General features: G+C 44.8%; 1 protein-coding gene, 1 long non-coding RNA gene and 1 pseudogene across 6 annotated transcripts in view; 1 reads left to right on the top strand and 2 right to left on the bottom strand.

Moving 5' to 3' along the window:
- LOC147349960 (liprin-alpha-1-like) overlaps nucleotides 1-11,281 on the bottom strand; it is a 41,347-nt gene extending 30,066 nt beyond the window's left edge. For 2 of the 5 annotated variants that reach the window (XM_086365420.1, XM_086365421.1), the window contains exons 1-2: nucleotides 11,053-11,259; nucleotides 928-1,259 (exon numbers count right to left, since the gene is read on the bottom strand). Coding sequence is in view for 1 of the 5 variants with exons in the window: in XM_086365418.1 (XP_086221544.1) it covers nucleotides 11,053-11,148 (96 nt within the window). In the remaining 4 variants the exon portion in view is untranslated. Of the gene's footprint in view, nucleotides 1-927; nucleotides 1,260-11,052 lie in introns of all 5 variants that reach the window. The other 3 variants (XR_015150604.1, XM_086365419.1, XM_086365418.1) reach the window with 3 other exon arrangements.
- LOC147349945 (ankyrin repeat domain-containing protein 26-like) overlaps nucleotides 1-18,128 on the bottom strand; it is a 510,210-nt pseudogene that overhangs the window by 132,720 nt on the left and 359,362 nt on the right.
- On the top strand, nucleotides 11,281-15,989 carry LOC147349959 (uncharacterized). The gene is made up of 4 exons (XR_015150612.1): nucleotides 11,281-11,643; nucleotides 12,079-12,118; nucleotides 12,291-12,345; nucleotides 15,233-15,989. It is a non-coding gene; the product is annotated as an uncharacterized LOC147349959 (long non-coding RNA).

Raw genomic sequence — 18,128 nt, 5'->3', positions numbered from 1 at the left:
TTAGATTAGCAAACAATTATATTTGAATTATATTTAAATAATTATATATATTTAATATTTTTCAGTTCACGTGAATTTGAATTTAAATAGAGCTCATTAACTTCATAGTATCTAAAAACAAAGCTGGTATACCATCGATGGCAGCACTGCCAGATGTTGAGGGTTTCAGGTAAAAGATGGAATTTGTCTCAGGTTTTTGTTGACGGGGACGTGGTGGGGGGGTCCCTGCTTGCAGTTTTCTGGAATAGGTTTTCTTTCATTGTCAGATTTAGACTTACAATCTTTGGCCCAATGCATTCCTCTACTGTAGCGATGGCAGATTTTTGGAGGTTTTTTATCTTTATATATTTTTCTTTTCTTTTTTTTTTTAAGCTTTCTTAGGGCCATCCCTTTTTAAATGGTTATTATTTCCACATGTAAAGCATCCTTTATTTCCCTTTCTTAAGGCAGCAGCTATTGTTTCAACTATCATTTGCATCTTTTGAGTTTCTAATCCTAGATTGCGACAAGCCTTCAAATAATCAATAATAGTCCCTTTCTCACGAATTGGAGCTATAGCTTTTTGACATCCCTGATTTGCATTATCACATAATGCAAGTAATTTGCAAGTAATTAAAGGTCTTTTAATCAACATGGTGTGGGCATATATACTGTCTTACAAGGCAGTTATTCTCAGCAAAGATAAAGGTTAAAATTCCAGACTTACAAAACAGGCAATCCATATTAAAGAGAGAGAGAGTTTTAAAGCAAATAATTTCTCTAGTTGCCTTTTGGCTTCTCCAAATACACTACGGGAAATAGCAGTTTCTAATCTAGCTAAAAAATCAGCATGCATTTCGTTAGATCCCTGAACTTTAAATAAGTGATGAAGTAAAGTAGAAAAGTGATGGGGCTTTCCAGCCTTTTTACCCATGTCTTAGTACTTACCGGCCTCAATAGGCCCTGGGGTCACTCCGTCCAAGAATCTGCCTACATGTACCAAGTCCCTGTTCTGGGCGCCACTTGTTGAGGTCCTTTAATGGACTGGAACTTGGTGGTCCAGAGTTGACGATAAGAAGGTAAGGGACAGAAAGAGGCTGATATTCCTTGGTTTATGCAGAAAGCCAATAAAGCCCCTGACACGGGACTTGCTCTGTTCACGGAGGCCTCAGGTGCCCTCTTGATGGAGTGAACATGCAGAGTGCCTTCTCGCGAGGGTCTTAGAAGCCCAGGAAGGAAAGTGAACTCATAGAGCCTCTGAAGAGCTCCAAGGGATCAGCCTGAAAAAGAGAGAGAGAGAGAGAGCAAAAGAAAGACATGCGGACCAGAGCTCTGATGGAACAAAGGTGTTTTAATCAACATGGTGTGGGCATATATACTGTCTTACAAGGTAGTTATTCTCAGCAAAGATAAAAATTAAAATTCCAGACTTACAAAACATAGGTGATCCATATTAAAGAGAGAGAGAGTTGTAAACAGTCACTTTTACCGTATGGTTCCCAAGAAGGAAGAGGGTACTTATCACTGTATAGACAAATTAATGAAGGAAATGCCTGGATTCTTCAGCCCACGGGAGAGGCTTGCCTCTCCTTCAGGAATTATTAAGGAGCAGAGAATTCCTGACAGATCCAAAACAGCACACAGGAAGCCTCCTGTTAAATGCATCCTGACATCACCTCAGGCCACTCTCCTTACAGGACTTGGGCCGAGGCCAAGTTCTTCCTTGTCCTGGCCTTTGCCTTGGGGTTGCAGCACTGAAAAAGCGCCCACAGACGGGCCCTTCTGCAACCCATCCTTGCGGATGGGGGCAGCGCCCCACTCAGGGGCAACTGCTGTTTCACGGTAGGATAACTCTGCTCCTGAGCTATAACCACCGATCTCACACTACAACCACTGCTATTCACACTATGACCACCGCTCTCACACACACTGCTCTCACACACCATTCTTACACACACCACTCCCACACTATGACCACTGCTCTCATACTATGACCACTAGCACCACTGTCTCAAGCAGAAATGGCACAAAGGCTCTGCCTGCAGCACGTCTCCCAGGAGCCTGGAACTGGAACCCACTCAGTCACAAGGGGCTCCATGGTAACAGGGGGGCTGGGCTCAGGCCCACCGTCAAGGGTGCAGAGAGGGGGGACAGGCTGCCAAAAAGATGACAGGTGAGTGTGGGGTGCAGGAGAAGGAAGGCTGTGCCCACGGCTCAGGCCCCCTGTCAAACATGACTCTGCAAGGTACTGGGTCACAGTTGAACCAACCAGTATAAACTCCTTCAGAAACCATCACCCCTGGGAATGAGCACGTCTTCTAAGTGGGCTTCTGCCTCCTTTAAGCCCCAAACAAGTCTCCAGTGAGGCTACTGAAAGGGCACCCATGAACTCAAGGGCGTCCCCAGAACCCACCCGGCTGAGGAGGACTCACCACGTTAGCTGCCCCTCACTCTCCCCCTGAGCTCGGTCTTCCCTGACTGACTCCCACACTCGAGCTCAGCAAGGACTTGACCAACCTCGCTCCAGGCACTTAAAATGAACCCACAGGGGTTCATTCAACCTGCTGTAAACCCGCCCATTTAACTTCGACCCTGGGCTGTCAGACCACTCTGCTCTGTGGGGGCTGCAAGGTAGAGGTTCAGGGGTGTCCCTGCCTCGAGCCACGACAGCCAGCGCCTCCCAGACCCCACCAGGTGCTGTCCCACCCTCCGCCCCCGAGTCTCCCACCCATCTCCTGGCCCCACTCCCACCCTTGAGGCTCTCCACTAGCTAGGGCACAGGCCACTTGTTCCTGGCTAAGCCTGGACCTCTGCTGTCACTTGAGGGCCTCAGTCCCCAGGGTGCTTGGGGTCCTATATCCACCCATCTCAGCAATTACACACTCTGGGAGAGACAGAGTACAGTTTGGGGTCCCACCCGCAGTTCACCTGGAACACGTTCTCTTTTTTGGCTTTATCTACTGGGGTTCTCTGAGATGTGTTTTTAAAACCTCAACTGTTGCTTTCAAAAAGACTGTAAAATCACTGTGCTCAACTTTAATAAAATATTCATTTTCCACCTTAAAGTAAAACTGGAGGGAAGACTAAAAGCAGTCATTTTTTCAAACTGAAAAAGAAAACCCACATGTGACCATGTCACAGAATACAGGTCACGTAACCCCTCCCTCCTCAGCCTTCTTCACCACCAGCAGCCCGTCATCGCAAGGCCTGCCCTGGGCCGGCAGGGGCAATGAAAGAGGGGAGACCAGCTTCTCTGTCTCCAGGCTGTGTGGGCTGCTTGCTCCACCTCCTTCCCAAGTTCACGTGGCACTGAAACAGCCTGGGCAAGCTGGGGATTCTGACCAGAAACACAACCGTGGGTACTAAGCAAGGACCCCTGGTTCTTGTTTTCCCCAGTATCAAAGCTGATCAATACAAGTACTGTGACTGTTACATGTGGCTTCAGATGACAGAATACACCCAGGGTGTCCCCACTTCCAGTGACAGATGCAAGCAGCTTGTAGGTCAGCCTACTGAGAGCTAGAAAAGCTAAATACAGTTTAAAAGAGCTCCTTAGGCAGCCATAATCCAAGATTTCAAATAAAAGGGAAGCCCAGTGAGGGAGCTGAAGACTGAGAGGCCCGCTCCTTCCCTCGGGCCATCTGAACAAAGCTGATTCTGCGAAGAAAAGGCAGGGTAAAAGTCAAGCAGAGGGGACTGGCTAACACAGCTCTGGACGGTTCCTTGGGCTGGGAAGACAAAAATTTGACTGCAGGCCTAGTGAATCAGTTCGGATGTCAGAAAACGTACCCAACACTCTGCCCAAACCGGTTGAGCACTATCTGTCACCTCGTGGTGCTCAGGAGACAGACGGTGGGCTTCAGGACTTGCTGAGAAGGGGGCGGCCCTGGGAGGCAGCCCAGGCTTCCAGATGGAGATGCTGGAAAGCTCCTCCCTGGGCTCGGGGGAAAAGGTGGGTGAAGGCTGCTGAGACTGAGCTTACAAATAACCCCCAGCCTCAAGTCCATCAGGCCCTGAGTGAACAGACACCTCTGTCCCCACTGGAGGTCTGTGTCAGAGGAAACTCTGGAGAAGACAGCATCACTCAGAACCTCTAGGGTTTTCCAAACATAATGTCCATCATGCAATCAAAAAAGCAAAAGAGGGTGTAACAACAAACAGGACCAAAAGAAAAAAAACTGAACCAGATCCAGAGGTATCAGATGTATATAAGCATATCAGAGGTATGCTAGAGGTATCAGATGCAAATGTCACCTGTTGAAAAATATACTTGACAAAAGGAAAAATTTCTGAGAATCAAAACCGACTCTCGAATTTTACAATAACAGTGACTGAATTTAAGAACTCAGTCTTTGGCCTTAATATCAAATTGGACATAGCTGAAGAGATGATCAGTGAACTGAAGGATGGGTCAGGTAAAAAATATATATAAGAGAGAAGAAAAGGGTAGAATGTATTGAAGGAGCCCCTTGTTAAACTACGTTGTTAAAAAGTATAAATGGGGACCCTCATGGTGGAGAAAAGACAGAAAGGAGAATAACAAATGCCTCCAGGGGTTGAAACGAAAGATCCTCTTAATGAAAGTGAAAGAGGAGAGTAAAAAAGCTGGCAAAACTCAACATTCAAAAAAAATGAAGATCACGGCATCCGGCCCCATCACTTCATGGCAAATAAATGGGGCAACAATGGAAACAGTGACAGACTTTATTTTTTTGGGCTCCAAAATTACTGTAGACAGTGAAATTAGAAGATGCTTGCTCCTTGGAAGGAAAGCTATGACAAACCTAGACAGCATATTAAAAAGCAGGGACATTACTTTGCCGATAAAGGTCATTTAGTCAAAGCTATGGTTTTTCCAGTAGTCATGTATGGATGCGAGAGTTGCCCCATGAAGAAGGCTGAACGCCAAAGAATCGATGCTTCTGAACTGGGGAGTTGGAGAAGACTCTTGAGAGCCCCGTGGACTGCCAGGGGATCCAACAAGGCATTCCTAAAGCAAATCAGACCTGAATATTCACTGCAAAGACTGATGCCTAAGCTCCAATATTTTGGCCACCTGATGCGGAAGACTGACTCATTGGAAAAGAACCTGATGCTGGGGAAGACTGAAGGCAGGAGGAGAAGGGGACAACAGAGGATGAGATGGTTGGATGGCATCAATGACTCGATGGTCATGAGCCTGAGCAAGCTCGGGGAGTTGGCGATGGACAGAGAAGCCTAGTGTGCTGCAGTCCATGGGGTCGCAATGGGTCAGATACTGAGCGACTGAACTGACTGACAAGGACAGTGGCAAGAGTTGGTTCAAGAATCAGACCACTGACTCAAAAATGAAAACCACACATTGGTTTCAGCAGATCTTCAGGTGCCTAAGGCAAGAAGAGAATGTTCAAGCACTCAGAGGAAAAAAGGTGTGGCTTTTAGTGGCACAGCAACACTGAGAGCTGACTTTCCAAGAACAAGGAAGTCAGAAGATAACGGACTGGCATCTGTAAAATGCTGAAAAACAAATAACCACCAACCTGGAATTCTATACCCAACAAAAACACTCTTCGAAAGTAAAAGCAAAATAGAGACTTTTAGGGCAAATGGAAATAAGACAACTCATCACCCACACACATGAACTAAAAAAATATTCAGGCAGAGCTTTGGGAAAAAGAAAAGTTGTCTCTGATGGAAATATAAAAAACAAGTAGAGAACAACAATGAGGTAACTGTGAGGGTAAATACTAACTCTACAAAACAATGATGTTAATGCCAAATATATATCTAACTGTTCAAAGTGTAACAGTGACAAGGAGGAAACAGTCGAGTCAGGGAGGCAGTAAAAGTACTAAGTTAGTCTTGAATGTAAAACACACGTTGTGTCTGAAAATGTGCACCTAACAACCTGACAGAGGAGCACAGAACTAGAGAAACACTTTATAGCTTTAAAAGAAGGCAAGAGCAAAGAACACAGACTAGGTAGGACAAACAGAAAACACACAGCAACATGGTGTCTACACATTGAATATCAACATTATAAACAGAGCAAATATTCTCATTAAAAGATAAAGTGTCAAACTGATTCCAATGAAAACTATACACTCTTCACAGAGCTACATGTTAAGATGGAATATCTTTTAGACAGGTGAACCTAAAAGATACCCAGGCCAACAAGGACAGAAAACTGATGTGGCAATATCACTGTCAAATAGTGTCTAAAGAAAGAAGCATTACTAGTGATAAAAAGGAGCATCTCATACTGATACAAGTTCAGTCTAGCAAGAAGATGAGGATTCTAAATGTGAATGTACCTAATAACATAACCTCAACATATCAATACATAAAAACTGACAGAAATAGAAAAGGAGTAACAGCAGAGTTCATAATCCCAGTGGGAGACGTTAAAGACACATCTCTCGTGGAACTGGGCCCCCTGGTATGTAGTCACCTGCAGCCATGAAGTACCTGAAATGTGGCTGGCTTTACAATGAGATGTGCTGCAAGCCTAAAACACATACTGGATTTTAAAGACTTAGCATGAAAAAAAGAACGTGAACTATTTCATTAGGTTTTATCATGTTGATTACACACTGAAATGATATTTTATGTGTGCTAAAATAAAATATATTACAGGTAATTTCACCTACTTCTGCTTTTATTCAACGTGGCTACCGGAATCTGAATTACATGAGTGACAAGCCTGATCTGACTGATACACATGGAAGATTGCATTCCCACTGATACATACTATTTTCAAGAGCCCAAGGAACATACAACAAAAAGAATATGTATTGGGCCATTAGGAAAGCTCAAATTATTTCAAAGGACTGAAATAATGCAGGGTATACTTAGGGATTGCAATGGGCTGACTGTTTATGGGCCCTCAAACTTCACCCGACAGGTGGTGATGATCCTAGGAGGCAGGCACTCTGGGAGGGGTCAGGCCAGGAGGGAATGGGCTCCCGTGCTGTGAGGACAGGGAGAAGCAGCAGGTAGTCTAGGAACCAGGAAACAGGCCTCACCAGATGTGGCACCTGCTGGTGATCTTGGGACTCTGCAGCCTCCAGGCCTACAAGAAACAACTTTCTGTTGTTTATCAGCTAGTCTACGGGATTTTTAACAGTAGCCCAAAAAGACGAAGATGGGGCTCTTCATGGAATTAAGCTAGAAATCAAAAAAGGGTCACTAGAAAAACCTTCCCAAACATTGGGAAGTTAAATGACATACTGCTTGAAGAATTTCATGACTAATAATTTTAAAAAACACAATGAAAATTAGAAAATAATTTTCCATAAAAGATAATGAAAATCTGGCTTATTCAAACTTGTGGGATGCAGCGAACTATGTTTAGAGGGTAACTTAAAGCCTTAAACACATATAATGAAAAGAAGGAAGGCTAAAAATCAATTAAGCCTCTCTCCCAAGAAACCAGAAAAAAAAACCATAGCGAACAAAACACAAGGCAGATGGAAAAAAAAAAGAGCAGAAAACAAGGAAACAGAAAGCAAATATGAAGTTTCTTTAAAAAGAAAGCCAAAAGTTGGCACTTTGAAAGGAATGATAAAACTGATAAACCCCTAGAGAGACTTATTAAGATGCACAAATCACCAGCATCAAGGATTTTTAAAAGGGGAGACAACACATCTTGCAGATAAGAAAGATATTATGAACCACAGTTCACTTACTAATTAGAGAGTCTGCTCATCTCAATAAATTCCTAGCAGGGGGAAATGCTTTACTGAAATAGACCCACGAAGACATACAATATGAGAAAATTTTATTTGTATGAAAAAAATTACACCTGAAATTAAAAGCCTCCCCACAATGAAACCAACTGGTTTTGCCAATCAATTTTTCCAAAAATCTAGGGAAGAAAACAGTAATCTCACAGGAATTCTCGGGGGTAAACAAGGTACACTCTGCAAACTTGTTTTATAAGACTAGCATAACCTTGGTAGTAAAACCAACAAGGAAGAAGTACAAGAAAGTAAAATTACAGACTCTGAGTATAGATGAAATAATCCTAAATAAAACACTAAGAAATAAAGTCCAACTGAAGGAGAATACATTGAGATCAGGTTGGGGTTGTTTTAGAATCACAAAATTTTTAAAAGTTAAATCACCACATAAAAGAAAAATCACCTGTTTCAAAATCTGCAGAAGATAAACTTAAGAAAATTTAATGTAATAATTTTAGTTAATGACTAAGAAAAAACTGCTTAGTAAACTAACAGAGAAGAATTTGCATATTTTGATAAAAATATCTACAAAAAAGCTAATATCCTGTGTGATGGTGAAATAGTGAAAGCTTTTCCTCTGATAATGGGACAGAGACAAGGATACTGACTCTCACTATTTCTGTTCACCAATGTACTGGAGATCCTAGTCCGTACAATAAGTCAAGAAAAAGGAAAGGGTTATCACAGTTGCAAAGGGGAAAAAAAGCACTTATTTGCAGACATAATTGTGTATACATAAAAAAATACAATTAGAATAATTTGAAGTAAGTGGATTTACCAAGGGAATATAGAAAAGTCAATTATATCTCTATTAGGAATTTATAATGGCACTGAAAATATCAAGTTATCTAAATAAACATGTGCAAGACATACAGCAAACTATAAACTTCTAAGATAAATAAGATCTAAAAAAATGGAGAGCTATCTGTATTGTGTTCATGGATTATAAGAACAACATAAAAGGCACATACACACACAGAATTAATCGAGTGAGGCGATGCATATGTGGGGCAATCATTCCACGACGTCTATGAGCATCAAGTCATCACAATGTAGACTTGAAATACACACAAACTGTATCTGTCAATGACTCCTTAGTGAAGCTGGGGGTCTAAAATCAGCGCCTGGCACCTGGTAGCTGGCAGGTGTGGGAACCTGGGTTCACGTGCAGGCTGTACACACTCTTAATCACAGGTGAGACTTGAAGCAACCCAGCAACTCTCCATTTTTCTTTTTCTGTTTTGCTCTGTTCTCATTACCATTTGTGTTTAACAGATATCCAGTATCGAGTGAGCAGCATCAATGCAGCAATGTTTCCCCATCTAAGGCAGGAGTATGTAACACCAGCAGACTTCCCAATCACTCTGAGATAACTGGAGTGCTCCATCACAACAGAAAGCAAAGAAACACGACATTCCCCAAGAGAGAGAGCTGCCTGACGGCAGGGGGAACTAGGTCCACCAGACGTCCCAAAGGGACCCCCAGGGGCTTGGAGCCCACACTGGGCCCCTCAGCTTGAGACCACACTTGCCTTTCCACCATTCTGGGGGTCATGGCAGAAGAAAGCCAGGTCATGGAAGGGGGAGGGTGTGGCCGGCCCGTGGGACTCAGGGCAGGACTGACTTCGGTCTGTGCTGGGCTCTATGTCCAGTCACCACGCTTGGAGTGTACAAAGCTCTTGGGATCATTGTAGGTTTCTGGCAAAAAGCAATGGAGCTGAAGTCACTTAGGATGGCTTTTAAGGAAAAAAATCCTCACTGAGGATTCCCTCAGCGCCAGCCTCAGCCCCTAGTGAAATGCAGACTTCTGGTCATCCATGGCTGTGCCCGCAGCCCACCAGCTCCAGGGAAGGACTCCGCCTTCTCTTCTCTGTGTGCCATGAACCTGCACAGCAGGCCTTCAGAACCTCAGGAGACTCACCCCACCCCCACTATAGCCAGAACCCTCCCCAAGCATTAAAACAGCTGTGGAGTCACTTTGGCCCAAGCCCTGGTTACAGATCCCTGGAGCCCACTACAGCCTCTACAGCATGATTGATCAGGCCCTTTATACACAGATTCCTGCCTGTCAGCTATGAGCTTTGGATTCACGGTCAGCTCTGTCCCTCCCGTGGCAGCCAGGTGGGCCACAATGTAGACAAAGGAGCTCAGGAGCTGAGTGTCAAGGGAAGCACTGAAAGGACAGAGATGGATGCAACCTGTTGCAAACTGAAGGAGGGTCCCTGCATGTCTCAGAAACGGCCTCTGGTGTGCAGGTGTGGAGGAGGGCCCCCACGGTGCAAAGGAAAGGGAGGTACTCAGTGGCAAAGGCTCTTGGCCTCTCCGGTAGCAGCTCCAGGTGGTAGCTCATGAACAATGGACAGCCAATGTGGTCACATGAGCGTGACACTTATTCCATCACAAAGAAAGAGAAAGGGGGCAGGGTGTGGGAGTACCCGGAGTGTGTGGTGGGGAGGATGAAGAGAGGTGTCCCTCCTCTCTTCAGTGCAAATTGCTTTTGTGAGTCTCAGAGCTTCCAGAAGGCAGTTACCAAGTCAGGTCCCCACAGTATCCAGTGTGGGCTGGGTGCCTTAACTCCTGTCACATGGACAAGCCACACTACATGGCTCCCTGAGTTCTAACAGCAGATCTTGGGGTTTTGTCTAGGTACACACTTCCTTGCTGTAGCTGTGTTACCCACTTCTTTGAGCCCCCGTTTTGTCCTCTAGATAGAGGACATCAATTGCTACCTTAGCAGGTTGCCAGCTTAATCCCATGAAGACTAATTAGGGTAATCCTACAATTAATATCTGGCCTTAAGAGATATCAATGAATAGCTGGCCTTAAGAGATATCAATGAATAGCTGGCCTTAAGAGATACTGGGCTTCCCTGATAGCTCAGCTGGTAACGAATCCTCCTGCCATGAGGAGACCCTGGTTTGATTCCTGGGTTGGGAACGCTGAGCCGCTACAGAAGGGACAGGCTACCCACTTCAGTATTCTTGGACTTCTCTTGGGGCTCAGCTGGTAAAGAATCTTCCTGCAATGCAGGAAACCTGGGTTAAATCCCTGGACTGGGAAGATCCCCTGGAGAAGGGAAAGGCTACCCACTCCAGTATTCTGGCCTGCAGAATTCCATGGACTGTATAGCCCATGGGGTTGCCAAGAGTTAGACACGACTGAGGGACTTTCACTTCACTTTCAAGAGATATGACCTGAATCCAGATTAAACTGGAGTCTCCCAGTGTCATCTGGCATTTCTTCCCTGAAGCCAGCCAAAACCCAGGAGCATTTCCAGGGTCTCCACGTAGCCAGCTGGACAGAAAATCCAGTGTGGTTCAAACAAGCTGACAGACAAGCAGGAGAGGACTCACAGGCAGACGGCTTCCCTCCGGTCTCAGGGGAGCTCCGGGACCACAGCAGGAACCGGCGCTCTCAACCCCTGGGCTCAGCAGCGCCCTCCTTCTCATGCCGGCGGCTCTGCTCTGACGGGTGCAGGAAGGCCATCAACTGAGCCAGGCTGACCTCACTCCCCTCCCCCGGCTGTAGCCTGACCTCCCCTGGCCTCACTCCTTCCGGCAGAACCAGCCCTCCTCTTCCCTTGATTCCAGAGTGAGGCCCGGCCCTGGGCCCTGATTGGTCACCGCCCCAGTCCTGAGCCACTCACGGTGGCCAGGGAGGATGGAACACACCAATTGGCCAGGTCCAGATCATGTGACCATACTCTCCAGGATACGTGCGAGCTGCTCACCCTGTGTCAGGGGTAGAGATAGTGTGATGCCCCCAGAGCAGGGCTGAGAGTCCAGTCCATGTGTCCATGTGCTCAGTGTCCTGTGACGTGCCTGCACATCCTCTCTACACACCGCTTTGTCCTCTGCATAAAAAATATTCATGACACACCTCTTCCCTTCCCAAACGCTGTTTCACACACCCACATTCAAGGGAGCAAAACTTCCTGTTTGAAGGTAGGTTTGGAGATCCTCTCTTAACCTCTGGGCTTGTTTCTTGTATTTCTACCAGTGCTACTGCTAAGTCACTTCAGTCGTGTCCGACTCTGTGCGACCCCATAGACGGCAGCCCACCAGGCTCCCCCATCCCTGGGATTCTCCAGGCAAGAACACTGGAGTGGGGTGCCATTTCCTTCTCCGGTTTCTTATATTGTTAGAATAATTTATTCAGTCTAAAAACCCCCACAAGCACCACCATATGCTGCTTTGCCTATTCAGGATTCTTAGCTCTTCTGACGGAAAAGGCAATGTCCCCTCCAGCTTTCTTTTGATTTCCATTTGCATGGAACACCTTTTTCCAGGCCCTCAGTTTTAGTCTGTGTGTGTCCCTAGGTCTGAGGTGGATGTATTATCAACAACATTTATATGGGGCTTGTTTTTGTTTCCATTCAGCCAATCTGTGTTTCAGTTGGACCATTTTATCCATTTATAGGTAAGGTAATTATTGCTATGCATGATACTATTATTTACTTTATTATTCTTTTTTTTTTTTTTTCCATGTCTATTCACTCCCTTCTATTTCCTGCCTAGAGTGCATCCTTTAATATTTGTTGTAAAGCTACTTTGGTGGTGCTGAATTTTTTAACTTTTGCTTATTTGTAAAGGTACTGAGTTCTTTGAATCTGAATGAGATCATAGCTGGTTGGAGTAGTCTTGCTGGTAAGTTTTTCCCTTTCATAACTTTAAGTATATCATGCCACACCCTTCTGGCCTGCAGCGTTTCTTCAGAAAGATCAGCTCTTAAACTTATGGGGATTCCCTTGTTATTTGTTGCTTTTCCCTTTCTGCTTTTAATAGTTTCTCTTTTTGCTAAGTTTTTCTTAGTTTGATTAGTATATGTCTTGGCATGTTTCTCCTTTGGTTTACCCTGTGTTGGACTCTCTGTGCTTCTTGGACATGGGTGTGTTTCCTTCAACAATATAGGGAAATTTTCAGTCATTGTTTCTTCAAGGGAGAGTTTATCTTTCTCTCTTCTCCTTGAATTCCTATAATGTGAATGTTAGTATGCTTGATATTATGCACCAAATGCCTTAAACTATCCTCAATTTTTTGGCTTATTTTCTTCTTTTTGGTGCTCAGATCGGGTGATTTCCACTACTTTGTTTTTCTTTTTATTTTTTTTTTAAATATAAATGTATTTATTTTAATTGGAGGCTAATTAGTTTACAGTACTGTAGTGGTTCTGCGATACATTGACATGAATCTGCCACGGGTGCACACGTGCTCCCCGTCCTGAGGCCCCGCCCCCTCCCTCTGAGTCAGCCCAGTGCACCGGCACTGCTCTGTGTGTCAGCTTACTGATCTGTCCTCTGAATCATCCAATCTCTTGACTCATCTGCTGTATTTTTCATGTCAGTTATTGTATTCTTCCATTATAATCAGTTCTTTTTTATACTTATTGCCTCTTTCTGGAGTTCTCACTCCGTTCTTTCATGCTTCCCCTGATGGAAGTAAATATCTTTTATTCGTTTGTTTAATGGGTCCACTGGGGCTTGCTGTGTCATTGGTTTTCTCTAGTTGCATAGAATGGGGGCTGCACTCAGTTTTGGTGCGTGGGCTTCCCATCATTCTGTCTTCTCTTGTGGAGCACAGGCTCTAGGGTGCATGAGTTCAACAGCTGTGACATGCAGCTTTACTTGCCCCATAGCCTGGGATCTTAGTTCCCAGACTATGGGTTGAATCTTTGTTGCCTACATTGTCCGGAAAATCTTAACAAATGAACCAGCAGGGAAGACCCAGTAAATATCTTTATGACCCTTACTTTGCAGTCATTTGATGTAGATTATTTATCTCCATCTTGTCTAGTTCTTTTTCTGAGTTTATATCTTAGCTGTTCATTTAGCATAGATTCTTTGTCTCTTTATTTTGCCTTTTTGTTTCTATGCATTAATATTAGGTAGATGAACTATGTCTCCATGTTGAATACGTGGATTTTTGTAGAGTGTCTCCTATGCAGCCCAAAGGAACAGTTCCCCCAGGTCACCAGAGACAGGAAATCCAGGGTGTCTCCTGTGTAGGCTGAGTTTGGTGTTCTGTTAGATGTACCCGCGTTGCTTTGGGCATGCTGGTGGGTCTGGCTGGCCCCCAGTGCAGCTGAATGTAAGCCCCACCTCAACAGTTGCAGGTGTACTTGTGGCTGGAGCTGACCTGGAGTGGGAATCACCTTGAGGGAATGCAAGTCACAGCTGAGTCCACCCACTGTGAATGGTAGGAAAGGAGGCGATTGTGTGGGAATCCAGGCCCTTGAGGGCAAAGCCATTTTGGAGGAGCGTTGTGGGCATGGCTGGGCTGGATATGTCTGTTCCACAGGGAATGCAGAGACATAGCAGGGCAAGCAGTGCTAGCAAGGTAAGTTAGGAATGTCAGAAAAGTCTCCTGCTAGCACTGGGACAGCTGGGTACAGGGAGGATTTTTTTAAATGTCAAGTGATTTCATCCCTGGATGAAGTTTCAAGAAATCCTTGCCCCTTTGGCACGTGTCCTAAAATTAGCATATAATTCTCTTTCCCATGTGACCTGTGGCTACATTGAGCGTCATTACTGACAACATTCAGCATCAGTAAGTTTGGCACTAACCTATTAAGCATGGGGTCTTGGCTTACTACAGCCCCAAGCTCTCTCCCAGACGTAGCTCTGCTGGTTTCAAATCAAGATATGGGGGCTTGTCTTCCTCATTCAGGTCACCAGGGCTCAGGTGCTCAGCATGTCCTCCCAGGGAAGATACCAAGTTGGTAATGTCCCCTCCTAATTCTGGGTCACCCATCAGGAGTATGGGTCCTGACTAGAGTCTATCTCTCCCTTCCAATGCATCTCCATATTGTTTTTTCTTTACAACCTTAGTTGTGGAAGAGCTACTCTGCTAATTTTCAAGTTGGCATCTGGGTTTTCCATGTGAGGAAGCTCTCAGAATAGAATAGAGTAAGTGTCTCAAAAAGTGCCATTTCAGTTTCTGTAGAAGCTGTCTCCTTGTGTAAGTCAGTGGTTCTCAAAGTGTCATCACTGGACCAGCCATGTTAGCATCACCTGGGAAGTGGTTAAAACTGGAGTTTCTTAAGGTCCACCCTGATCTACTGTATGAGATGCTCTGAATCATTCCTCCAAGCCATACACATGCTCAATACTAAATTAACCTGAAACACATCTCCCCCAAGGTTCTGGGACCACCGTGCCCCTTAGCTTTAACCAGGTACTACTGTTTTGCAATTCTGAGGAATTTTAGGAATTTGGGGGGCATGTTTCACCACTCTCACTTGGAAGATACTAAGGAATATCTAATAAGTTGGACATGATACTTCTCTCTCGTCACCCATTGTGAGAGTTCTTAGTACACAAAGTAAAAATAAAGAGCAATTTGATTGGTAAAGAAAATCCTACAGCAGGTTGGAAAGGTGCAGATGCTGCATTAAGATCAAGGTCTTGTACAAGGTTCATGGGAGTACAGGATGTACGGATATTTTGTAAACTTCATGGAAAAGAAACAAGGGTGGAGCAGAGTAGCCACTCGGCTTCAGTGACCCCCTACTGATTAGCTGTGCACCTTCCTGCAGGTGTGATCACCACTGGACCCTGGGAAGAGCACTTCACACCTTGAACTGTGAGGCTCCCCAGCAGGCTGGCCTGTGACCTCCTGGGCACCATCACCTTCTGCTGCTTCCTGAACTGGCCACGTTTTCTCCCTCTGCCTTCATCTCCTCTGCCTTTATCTCCTCATCTTTTGTGGGGTTGCCAGTACCTTGTTGTCTGTGCTGGGCCAAGGAAGATGCACCTTTGCGCTTCTGAACTCTACTGGCCCCCTGAAGACACGTCATCCTTCCATGATCGTTAACTCTGGCCCTGATGGGAGAGAGCTGTGTTCACTCACCTCTGATGTACTCTCTTTTAGCTAAAGAAGCAATCCGTTCTAATCATGCTTTTTAGGTGGCTGGATTTACCAAACAGAAATACACAAATCCCAGTTAAATTTGAATTTTAGGGAAACAATGAAAACTTTTTTTTCTCTTTTTTTAGTAGAAGTCCATCTCCTGCAATACTTGGGATGTACTTAATACTAAAAAATTATTCACTGAAAACCAAATTTAACTAAATGTCTTGTTTTTTACCTGACAGGCTTACTCCCAAGGTAAAGGGGTTCCCATTTTAGCTTCCCATCCTAGGAGTGGCACTTTGTCTTAGAAAGAAATGTATTTAGTCATCAAAATAAGGTCAGAATTACCTGCACGCCAGCCATGACTTGTGACATATTGATCACATGTTGAAATGATAATATTTTGTGTTTACTGGATTAAAATATAATTTGAAAATTAATTTCATCTGCTTCTTTATGGTTTTAAATGTGGTTACTAGAAAATTTAAGGTATTATATGGAGCTTGAGTTTGTAGTCCATAGTACACTTCACTGGACAGCTTTGGCCTAGAGCAAAAGCCATGCTGGGGGACCTAACAACCATTGGGCTGGGAGTGGGGCACCCCTCTCCCCAGAAAGAGTTAGACTCTCCCCTTTGGTGTCGTTTGTGGCTGAATTGGTTGGAGGCATACAGATTCCTTGAGTGTAGTTTGTCTTTACAAAGATTTTATTGTTTGAATTTTTCAGTTCTGACCAAATCTTGGTGGTTTTTGATTGACGAGAGACCAAACAGGCCTGGAGTGCATTTACTGTTAAGTATATTTGTAGCAGGGTGCTTCTCAGGTGACTCTGGTGGTATAGAACCCATCTGCCAATTTAGGACACACAGAAGACTAGGGATAAAAGTTTGACCCCTAGGTCAGGAAGATCGCCTGGAGGAGGGCAAGACAACCCACTCCAGTATTTTTGCATGGAGAATCCCATGGACAGAGAATCTTGGTGGGCTACAGTCCATGGGGATGCATTGAGTTAGACATGACTGAAATGACTGAGCACACACGTGTATTTGCAGTTGAATTATGACAGCATATTGCAACACATGGGAAGAAGCATGATGGGTGTGGAAAGGGGGTCTGGTTTCTGGAAGCTGTACCGTGTTGTCCTTTTTACTCCTCTTTTTCTTCTTTTGGTTTTATGATTGCATACTGGTGGTGGCAAGACAACACTGACTGCATTTGCTAGAAGCAGGTGTCCCCATTAATTTAGATTTTAGAGACTGAAATTTAAGGAGGATGCATTATGCAATATGAAAGAAGGAAATGAAAATTTCTTTGGCAACATTCAAACTCTGAATATCTCCTGAGTTGGGTTCGTGGCGGTGGAAGTCTTTTTATATAAGTCTTATATAAGATATAAGACAATATCTTAGGATCATAGTTTAGTTGTAGGACTACAGTTCTCCTTGATCATTCACTGCTTTCCTCTCCCTATCCCCTAACCTTCTGAAGTTCTTAGAAAGTCAAGAAACAGTAGTGAGAGCAAAGCAAATAAAAATGCAAGAGCTTTCAGAGGCCAAGGACTTGGTCTCTGGTCAAATAACCTGACCTTTACTCAGTTCCATTTACAATCTCTCTTCTGGGAAGGCTTGGACAGTAAAAGAATCTGCCTGCAATGCGGGAGACGTGGGTTCGATCCCTGGGTTGGGAAGATCCCCTACTCCAGTATTCTTGCCTGGAGAATCCCCATAGATAGAGGAGCATGGAGGGCTACAGTTCATGAGGTCGCAAAGAGTCAGACATGACTGAGCAACTAAGCATAGCACACGCCAAGCACAGCAACTTGGAGAACCTACTCTTGCTGCAGGATCCACCTTCTGTCCACTTCCACTTTTCCCTCCAGGTCTCACTACCTGCTGATCATGTTGCCAGAGTGTCCCTCATAGGTGTCTTGTCAGCAGTTTGAGGACATGACCTCCAAGATGTCAGGCCAGTGGGAAGTTGATGCCACATATCTTAGCAGCTGGCAGTCTGGCGCATCTGGTGATAATTTCATTAAGCTCAGCCCTCCCCCACCCTAGGTCTTCTTGTTGGCATTGTTGTTAATTTGAGGACTTCTATAGGACACGTGTGACACATGGCTCTTCAGTAAGAGGAGCTGATAGCCTTGGCTGGCAGAATGAGGCATGGGGCTGTGTGCTAGGTTCCATTTTCTGAGGAGGAGAACACCTCAATTTCATGAGGCCTTGAGCTCTCAGACCCAAAGGAGAGAAACCAAGGGTGTAGAAGGTTGACAGGCACTGACTGGAAATCTGTGTGAGAAGGTGTTACTGCTGGCTGTGTCCTGTGTCTCATGCTGAGCCCAGAAAAACTGATGCTTTTGAACTGTGGTGTTGGAGAAGACTCTTGAGAGTCCCTACAACCAGTCCATCCTAAAGGAAATCAGTCCTGGGTGTTCACTGGAAGGACTGATGTTGAGGCTGAAACTCCAACATTTGGCCACCTGATGCGAAGAGCTGACTCATTTGAAAAGACCCTGATGTTGGGAAAGACTGAAAGCTGGAGGAAAAGGGGACAACAGAGGGTGAGATGGTTAGGTGGCAT

Source organism: Bos grunniens, chromosome 21 (assembly GCF_055505025.1).
Source record: "Bos grunniens cultivar Pamir isolate PY7600 chromosome 21, Bosgru_T2T1.0, whole genome shotgun sequence".
Taxonomy (NCBI): Eukaryota; Metazoa; Chordata; class Mammalia; order Artiodactyla; family Bovidae; genus Bos; species Bos grunniens.
This window is presented reverse-complemented; position numbering and strand designations above follow the sequence as displayed.